This window comes from Toxorhynchites rutilus, chromosome 1 (assembly GCF_029784135.1).
Source record: "Toxorhynchites rutilus septentrionalis strain SRP chromosome 1, ASM2978413v1, whole genome shotgun sequence".
Classification (NCBI taxonomy): Eukaryota; Metazoa; Arthropoda; class Insecta; order Diptera; family Culicidae; genus Toxorhynchites; species Toxorhynchites rutilus.
This window is the reverse complement of record NC_073744.1, coordinates 39,534,154-39,544,249: the sequence shown is the minus strand read 5'-3', so window position 1 is coordinate 39,544,249 and position 10,096 is coordinate 39,534,154. Positions and strand designations below refer to the sequence as shown.

At 38.3% G+C, this 10,096-nt stretch overlaps 1 protein-coding gene across 8 annotated transcripts in view; it reads right to left on the bottom strand.

Annotated features, from left to right (window-relative positions):
* Positions 1 to 3,005: 3,005 nt before the first annotated feature.
* Positions 3,006 to 10,096, bottom strand: part of LOC129773288 (sodium/calcium exchanger 3) — a 352,801-nt gene continuing 345,710 nt past the window's right edge. For 6 of the 8 annotated variants that reach the window (XM_055776890.1, XM_055776900.1, XM_055776893.1 and 3 more), the window contains exons 8-10: positions 3,931 to 4,089; positions 3,691 to 3,862; positions 3,007 to 3,625 (exon numbers count right to left, since the gene is read on the bottom strand). In XM_055776890.1, coding sequence (XP_055632865.1) covers positions 3,421 to 3,625; positions 3,691 to 3,862; positions 3,931 to 4,089 — 536 coding nt within the window. In that variant the 3' untranslated portion in view covers positions 3,007 to 3,420. Of the gene's footprint in view, positions 3,626 to 3,690; positions 3,863 to 3,930; positions 4,090 to 10,096 lie in introns of all 8 variants that reach the window. The other 2 variants (XM_055776912.1, XM_055776918.1) reach the window with 2 other exon arrangements.

Genomic DNA, 10,096 nt, shown 5'->3' with positions numbered 1-10,096 from the left:
TTTTTTTATTCATTCTGCGTTTCACTAAATGGCTTTTTTGTGTTGTAGGATCGATTTTATCCGATTCCTAGGAAATAATACACTTGATTCAGCAGAAGTGATACAGTAGGTAGGATCGAGTAGAGAGAGATAGAGAGAGATAGAGAGAGAGAATGCGTTAGAGAGAGGGGATACCGTTGATTAGATTTTGGTTTTGTCGCATAAATTGTCAATTGTTTCGCTCTATCATTCAGCTATAATCAGTAGGATTTCGTTGTTGGTAAATACTAAAGCTATTTTATCAAGCGAAACCGTTCTCGCATGTTTGGCCGTAATTGTCGCTTTGATTGGGTGAGTTCTCTGTTTTAATATAGGAATATAAGAATTGAAGTTGATTTCTGGTTTTTTGTTTGTTCATTGTGTTCGAGCAATAGATAGGAAAGGTTTTTTCATTAGTTTGATTCAAGGTCTAAATATATAGTTTTTTTTTCTGTTTTTCGCTTCGGAGTATAATGTCACTACAGGTAAAAGTGAGATCTGTACAGATATATAAAAGAGAAGGAGAAGGAGGAGTATAATTACGAGGCTGACTGGTAGATTATGTATAAATGTTTTGTTTTTTTCCTTCGTCGATTATATGTGTAGTTTCTACACAGAAGGGCCGATTAGAAAAAGTACAGTTAGAATTTTGCTTTGTTTTGTTTGTCCATTTGTATGTTTAGTAGTGACTAGGTTAGAAGGGGTATTTCCAAGGAACAAAAACGATAAAAAAACAACGTATTTTCAACATTCTATCTCCCCTGTGGGTTTTGAATGGTGCTAGGAGTCAGTTTTTTTTCCTAACAAAAGACTGCCCATGACTCGATAAAGAATAATATTGCACACTGGGCAATAATAGTTTAAACGAGTTTTGTTCTCTGGCTTTGGGTCATTTTACTAGTAGTCGATGTTTGAATAATGAGTATATTATGAATTTTGTTTGATATTTCAATTTCCATTTGTAAATGGACGAAACAATTGCAGTCGACTCTCATCCGTCTGTTTCGCCAGTAAATGATTGAGTATGTATTATTACAGGACATTTGGTCACATTGTAGAACAGCTAGTTGTTGTATTAATCTACCGTCACGAGAGGTTCGAATATGTACAGGGTGACGACACATGTTGCCCTGTGGTTCAGAGATGATAGGCATCCTAAGATACTTTGATATTAAATTAATCGCTTCTGGTTATGCAGGCTTAATAACATCTAGAGATTTGATTCGTTTGGGGAAAAAATGTACGACTTTAACAGACTGATCACGTTCCTCTTGTTCAGGTGGTTGCTGTAGCATATCCATTATAAACTTTTGTAAAAATATAAATATCGCCCTCCTGCTTTTATGTTCAGCTTCATCCCATTTATAAATATTAGCTAAGAACACGATCGCTAACTGTTTATTGTTTTTCGGTTCGCTCTCTCAGGTTTTCCGTTCACCTTTAACTCTCTCAACAATTACAATATAGGTAACAAATTCAAATCGATATCGGTGTGTTTTGTTTCGATTCCTGGCCGCTTCTTTCCAGTTTCAAACGCAATTCGATCCGCGGAAAAATAAACTCATAACGTCGTAAACGGTTAAGCGGTTATTTTTCAAACAATTTCAGCCATTTGTAAGCGTTTCTAGTTTACATTCTATCTCCCCTGTGGGTTTTGTTCTGCATTAAAATATTATCCATGCTTTTGGCTGGCACATGAAAAACGATTTCGCTGTGTTTTTGTTTGTCTCTCTTAATTTTAAGAACATCTTATACAAAACTATAGCTATTTTGGGGGGTGTGGCGCGCGCGTACACACATACACGCACGACGTGGACGTTTTACTTCCTTTCTTTGCTTAGTTTCATCAACAACTCTTGGCTCTTGGCTAAATTTACCTAACGAGTGATATATTCATAGCTTTAATAACTAAGCTGTCCTTATTCTAGCGCCGTTTTAAAATGGAAGAAATATTCCTTAGTAGTTTCTATAAATAATGTTGGCTTTGCTGTGTTTTCGATTTGCTTGGTTTGTTTTTGTCGGTTTTACCTAACAATGGAACAACAGAAATATGATCAAATGCTTCGGTATATAGGTATATGCTCTAATGGTCCAGTACTGTCTGATTTTTGTTACGTTTTTTTGTTATGGGATCATTTCGGGGAAGTGTAATCAATGGAAGATATCTACCACTGGTTATAGCAGACATTTCTCGTCCGCCTTTTTTGTTAGATGTTTAAAATATTCATCGAACAAAAAAGTGGTGTTTCAGTTGATCTCGAGAACCGCAAAATACAGGATGCCATCGGCTTTATTTACAGCGCAGTCGCACTGACAAGCCGCTGTGAATGAACTGTTTAGATTACATTGGCATTTCGTCGATTTTACAATCGGTCAAAGTGACCGGACATGGAATTATGCATTTATGCCATCGTGGGCTACTATGACTCCATGACAGGGTTTTGGACCATTTTTCTAATCACAATTCTAGTTGATTGTTTGGTTCACATTTCACTATGTTTATCATGTAAATCAAAACAGATATGCTTTAGTCCGATATAGAACATTTGTATACGAAGCACAAGCTCTATTCACAGGACGAGATAGACGAGAAATGGAAATCGGATATTTCCGCAGATCAAGAACGCTACGATGGCTACGATGAACAGTATAGGTGTGTGTGTGTGTGTGAAACCGAACGACTTAAGTTCACGATTTGACTAGAGAGTCCTCAGCGTCACAATATACTAACACAAAATGTAGAGCCAAATTCAATGTCCGCTGTGTCGTGTAAATTTCGTGGTTTATGTTTATCTTTGAACACAGCACAAATAACTGGATTCTGACTTTTCCTTCAATAGTTTCTAGTTTAACGTTATCTTATCTATACACTCTATTTTTTCATTAACGTAGTTAGTAATCCTTAACAATTTGGCATTTTCGTTCTTAACTCTGTAAATCATCTTGAATTAACACAAGTAAGCAAGGCTCCCTCTCGCCGTTCGGGAGAGGGAGCCTTGCTTACTTCGTGAACGGCGCATCTGCTGCCTCTAACATCTAAAAACTATAACGCTCTCTTATCTCTTATTATCAACAATACACAGGTAGTAAACTAAAATGTCTTGTATTTCACTTGCTTCCGCAGTGGAGGATAGTTTCCTATGGTATATACCTATCCCTTAACATAAAATATGGGAGACTAGACTCCAAACGGTAAGCAAATAAAACTGGGCGCCCGCTACACATCTTTGGATCCAAAAAATTTTAAGATCTCTCCTCCTGTCGCACCTTCTACACGCCTTACTTCCAAAAATAACGATAAAACACAAAAAAAAACACATGGAATCGATATAGGTGGTTGCGTAGTGCTGCGAACGAGTAAGTATGGTGTGTGGTTGCGAAGTGACACCTTCGTTCAGGCGTTTAGAAACCCTGAATCACCCCGTACGCCTCTAAACTGCTAATCACCAGGTAGATGATCCACAGCGAGAAGAAGAAGGCCGCCGTCACATATTTGGCCTTTTTGGGACCACCTAGTTCACCGCCGATCTTCTTGTTCCGGCGCAGTATCAGCACAAGGATCGCTATGAGTGCCTCAGAGCAGAACAGAGTCACCGAGAAGGCCAATCTGGGAAGGTATAGAAATGGGATCCATTAACATATGATCATAACACAAGCGTCTCGATTACTCACGTTCCCGGTTGCACCTCGAAGGCTCGCCCGTGCCATGCGTGGTAGACCGCCGCGATGGACCAGGCAACACCGATACCGAGGAAAACGTTGACGGCGTTACTGCCGGTAACGTTGCCCACACTGGCGTCAGCGTATTTGTCCTGAATGGCAGCGACCTTACTGGCGAACGTATCTGGAAACGAGAAACCATACGTTAGTGCCAAATGACAGTGGCTGGACAGCTCCCCGAATGTCCCTCACCAGGTATACTCGTTCCCAGCGCGACAAACACGATGGCAGTAACGGCGTCCTTTATTCCCAGCGAGCAGCCAAAGTGGGACGCGACATCGCCGATGATGGCCGTCACCACACCGATGCAGAAAATAGAAAACACAAAGCAAAGATATCCGCCGGCCATGTCTGCAAAAAAAAGAATAAATTTTATACAGAATTTGATTTTTTTATGATATTTTGTTTAATGATATTTTTCATCTCCGGGAAGCATTAAAGCCTATACAACTCGGCCAAGTATTTTCTTCCGGTGAGGGAAATCTTATAGCCACACACGAGCATCGAGGCGCTTATAAACGTATGTGCATTCAAATTATGGCTGTGGTAATTAGGGATCGACACGGAAACCGCACTTCACATAAATTAGTAAGGTTTTGATGGCCTTCGTACGGCAACTTGATGTCAGCAGACTGACTAGATAGGATTTCGCTTGTTTCCTGGTTAAAAACTTTATCTTTAATTTTGGTACAGTGTAATTTCAAGGAATTTGGTTCCAGAATGTTGAACGTAGGGGAAGTCCGGGCAAGACGCCCCTTTTAAGCAAAACAGGATGAAGAATGTGAAAATATAATGAAATGAAATGAGCAATAACGATTTCGAATAGGCAATCAACAGAAATAACGAGAGTTCTAATCGCATTCATATTACACCGTTCTTAACACTCCTATACTCGCGCATTGGTCTGTCAGACCGAGAAATCAATAATTCGTTCATTTCTCAGAAAATATCAACACTACGACTTTGCGATTCTCTCTAGCTTCGTTATTCGTCGTTCGTCATCGTTTGGCGTATCGCATGTATTGGTACGAAGGGGACGTGTGTCACTTTTTCAACAAATTCGGTCTGACACACCGACGCGAGTATAGGAATAACTTTTTTGGACAAGTACCTTTTTTCATATTCTAGAATATTGTTGAATGAAATGTATAAATTAATGTTAGTGGCGTGGAATATTCAGGGATCGACACGGAAACCGCAATTAAGATCATTACCCGACTATTCTTATTTGATTTGTAACTGGATTGAACGGATCCATATATAAACTATTCGTCGATATATTCGTCGTTAGATTCATACATTCAAAAGCAAAATATAAATGTTTGACTTTCGTATAGTTATTCGCTAAATATAATGGTCATACATATGTAAAAGAATTCCACTTGTGGAAGAATTGTTATCAGTGAACTATAAACTGATCGGGGCTTATGGTAATTTTTAACAGTTACAGTTTCGGGGATATTTTTTAATAATTGTTCATCGACAAGAAAACATAAAAAAGAAAAGCAAGTTCCTAGAAATCCTTTTATATCATCTTTTTACGCCCCATCTAAAAAAGGCATTTATTCTTAGTTTACCAAGAAAACAGAGACAAAGAATATTAGAAATATCCAAACTTTATATTCCAGAACCTTTATCATCTGGTAATCATCTAGAAGGTCGTTATACATTCTTGTCTTCGAAAAAAGACCCGAAAAACACGCAACAACTGCATGAAATATAAAAAATATGTTTGTTTTGAGCATGCAGTTATGCTATGTTCTGATTCTAACTCCAATGAAACCACAATCGATTAATACGTTTTTATGTTATTTTATAGGTCTTTATACTTCCATGAATTATATGCAGTTGCTTATTTTAATGAGTAACAGTGGAAAATTCGAATATTGTTATTTGTGTTGAAGTATCAACAATTACTCTATTTTGAGGAGGCCGAATTAGATGACTATTAAAACATAATAAAGACGAAGAAAACAAATTTTTTTGAGATTTTTCATTTAATCATACCCTTTTCTTCAAATAAATGCCAATAAAGCCTGAAAAAGACACAATGGCAACATTACAGAGAAGTTTAATTTTCGGTCTGTGACACCGTGCGCGAGTATACGTGTTACGATTTTGCACGCGAGTACAGGAGGGTTGAATAAGCGAGGTAAGATGCTCATATGCGTGTCCAAAATGCATCGCAACAACGGGTCGAAATGTCAAACTTCATTTTGGAGTACTCTTGATTCGCTGCTTATATCTTCCGCTTTCGGTATGTTTCTACCAGTTAGAATCGTCAGATGATCACGAATTTTCGAGGCATTTTTGTTATCAAACGCCGAAAACGCCAAAGAATTTTGAATCCAATATGTTTGTTTACAAGCGTATTATTATGTGCCGCTGTTCAACAATATATTGCTACGTGCCGCTGTTCACAACTGTGCTGCCAGATTTTTGGCCTTTGTATTTATGAGTTTTTATTTTGATTCTAAGGTTTGCATCATTCTTAATAATGGATGGATTTTAGTAGTCAGAAAAATTAAAATAATTTTGGTCGTTCTGGTTTTTATTACATGATAAATAAAAAGAAATGTGAAAATGGTTTTATGACTTTCAGAAACCATTTGGGTATAAAACAACTGCAGAAAACATCTGAGTGCATTGGTAACACTGGAACTGACTAACTCTTTATTAATCTCAATACTGGAGCGATGTGCCCCATTATGAGATGGATTATAAAATTGCATTTTGATATAAAATATGTTTTTTTTTATTCAAACTCAATTGACAGCTCTGGTAACATTTGAGAATGTTTTGAAGTTTGCAGAATTTAAATAAGCTTTTTAATGCATCAAAAGTTTTATGACAGAAGCGGTCAAAGTTGCATGAAATCATGCAGTTTTTAATATACAGTGTTTTCCATATCGGGCTTCCGAAAGTATACAGCCCTGCGCTGACAACCGTTTTTCATAGCTGTCAACCAAAGCGTCATATCGTTAGTTGAATGTCTGCCATTTTGCAATATGGATCGTTTTAGCATCGCACAACGTGTTAATTTTGTTAAATTATACTATAAAAATGATGAAAAACCGGCAAATGTTTTTCGAGCATTACGGACGGATTTTGGTCGTCATGAACGGCTTACAGAGCATATAATCGCTAATGTAGTGCGTAAATTCGAACAAACTGGATCCGTAGCGGATATTGTGAAACCTGTGCATCATCGTAATGTGCGTTTGGCCGAAAATATTGCTGCTGTAGCTCCCAGTGTGGAGGATGACCCGAATGTTTCGATTCCACGGCGTGCTCAGCAATTGGGCATGTCAAACACATCATTGTGGCGAATTTTGCAATTGGACTTGCACCTACATCAATATAAAGTCCAACTGGTACAAAAATTAGAGCGTGGTGACCATGGAATGCGTCGGGCATACGTCGATTGGGTGAACGAACAACAGCAGCAAAATGCTGAATTTTCGCATCAAATTTTCTTCAGCGATGAGGCTATGTGAACACCAAAATTTCCGTATATGGGGCTCAAAAAATCCACACGTGATTGTTGAGAGGTCATTGCATCCGCCAAAAGCCACTGTTTGGTGCGCTTTATGGTCTGGTGGAGTCATCGGGCCGTCTTTATTTGAAAATGAGGACGGCGAGACGGTAACTGTGAATGGTGAGCACTATGGCCGCATGTTAACCGATTTTTTTTTGCCACAAATTGAAGATATGATAGACGTGGTTTTTGGTGCTACAATCCATTTACTTGTATTTATAATGAAAAAAGGAAGTTATAAGCACAGAAAAATCCTGCCGATTACCGCGTTTTCCATGATTTTTCATGGGGGTGCGTTGTACCGACACGGTGCGTCTTACCCAAAGTTCCCCTACAGGGTGAGATAAATATGAAAAATAGCACCAGCAGATTGGTTCCGTTTTTCTCATCTTCGCCCGGCAAAATGCACAGGGTTCACGAAAGAAGTTTGCCTAGCAGCAGTTTTTCATCAAAAACTGTATAGGGGAACCGCGGGTAATACGGACAGTGGGGGTAATATGGACAGGTGGTTGATTTGTAACATTTTGAATTTCAGATTTCTGTTAATGAGAACACCTTCTACATGTTATTCTGTAATCTTTAAGCCGCCCTATGACAATGAATACTGATCAAAAGTGGAAAATGGAAACAAAAACCGAAAATCATCCATGATTCCGTGTGGATGTAATTTTAGCTGTTTCGATATTAAGCATTTTTAGTGGTTTAATATCAAAATTCAATTCATCGAATCTCACTATGCCACTGTGCCAAAACCTTCCACCAGTCTTCCGAAAATCTTACACTTACACTTAGACATGTGTAAGCGATGTTTAAATTCCATGTTTTTGTTCTACACGAACATGCTATTCGCTAGTGTTCAATGCTTATTCCAAACACGCTCAATGATACACAAACATAAACATGCGTTTTTCACATCATAAACGAACACGATGTGTACAAAACATACCACTTCATACCACATACCACTGCTCTTCTTTTCTCTCATGCACGGAGAGAAATTGTTCCTGCTGAAACTTTTCTTTGTAGAATACTTTTTCACAGAAATTAACTCGAAAGGGCCTGGCTGGGTAAGGAAGTAAAAAGTGCCCCCAAACCAAATCACCTGCTCCATGGAAAATATTGTGTAGGGTGCCAAATAAGAAATTTTGACTATTATTTGAATCCCTATGTGGTTCAACGTAGGATCTATGGTAAATACGTACTTTTCAATTTTTGATATAGGACTATGTCTTTGATTTCTATATAGGGGGTCACTCTACGAAAAATGTAACGATTGATTAAGAGTTTTCAAACGCATATTACTCAAAACCCTTATTGCGACGAATGTTGTGTTATATACCATCAGACGGGAAATTTATCCAGCAATTTTTTGCTTGAAAAAAATATAGTATGTTTCTTCGATTGCACAAATCACTCACTCTTCTCCCCGACGCAACGAGCAATCTTTAGCTCACAATGTGAGTCGATGTGTATCACGTTTTTCTCCATTTTTCGGACAAACAGGCATTTATAAGTTGGCAGAATCAATGGAGGGATGTTTCAGGATGGTTTCACTCTATTATCTCCGAAGTTCCATCTGTTCGGGCTCAATTCTCGTCTTTATTGTGTAGGTCTTGCTAATAACAATTTATGTAATTATGGTCCAGGATGCCATAATATCGAGCATATTGTTTGTTTATGTAGAAAATGCAATTAATGAATTTAACTGGCTGCTGATTTAGAAGTTCAAAAGAGTATATTCACGCACAGTGGCGTCGACTGGGGGTTGCAGGGGGGGGGGACTGTCCTGTGTACACGAATTAGGGGTGCAAAATGAACCGAATTTGTATGAATAAATAGAATAAACATGATTGATTTTTTCTCTGGTGGGGAATAAGGGGAGCAAATCGACTCTTCGACACTTCCCGGATGCGAAAGCTTCACTTGACGCCACTGCTCACACATATCAGATTATGATAGCTTCAGTAATCTCGATCTTAATATTATGTTCCCCAGATATGTCTTCCTTAGAAGCCCGTTTCGCTTCCTCCAGTGCATTTACCCATTCTCCTTTCCCTTTCCTATACATAAGCAGAATTTAGCACCCAATTAGATCAGATCAAGACAGCAGCTACACGAACTTCCCAAGAGAACACTCATGGCCAATATACACCACCTGGCTATAAAGTTATTTCAACCCCCTACAAACAGTGTTCCGGACAACGTAGCAACGAAGGAGAAATGCTATTTTTACCCATAACTAGCTGACCCGGCAACCTTCGTCCCGCTAAAATTAATTTTTTGTTATGAATACCTTTAACACTCACGTTTGGTATGTTCATGGGTCCAATCGCAGAACTGTTCATTGATTGATCTTCTAATCGACACTTTAAAATTACCTTTTACTATAAAATTCCAAGTGCTTGTACCACCGTTACATGGAATAAATGTTTGATACAGAAAATATGATAGAATAAATCGGATAATTCCTTACTCGAGTTTTGCTCTTATCAACACATTCAGCGATCTATTTTTATTTACATACTAGCTGACCCGGTAAACTTCGTCCTGCCCAAAATTTATATGTATTGGAGCCCCCTTTAGAGAGGGGGGAGAGTGTCGAACTACCATAGAAACGTTTATCGATCCCTAAAACCTGCATATGCCAAATTTGGATCCATTTGCTTGATTAATTTTCGAGTTATGCAGAAATTTGTCTTTCAATTGTATGGCAGTTCTTCCTTAGAGAGGGGGTGGAGTGTCTAACCACCGTAAAAACACTTATTGCACCGTTAAATCCCCACATGCTAAATTTGGTTTCATTTGCTTGATCTCGAGTAA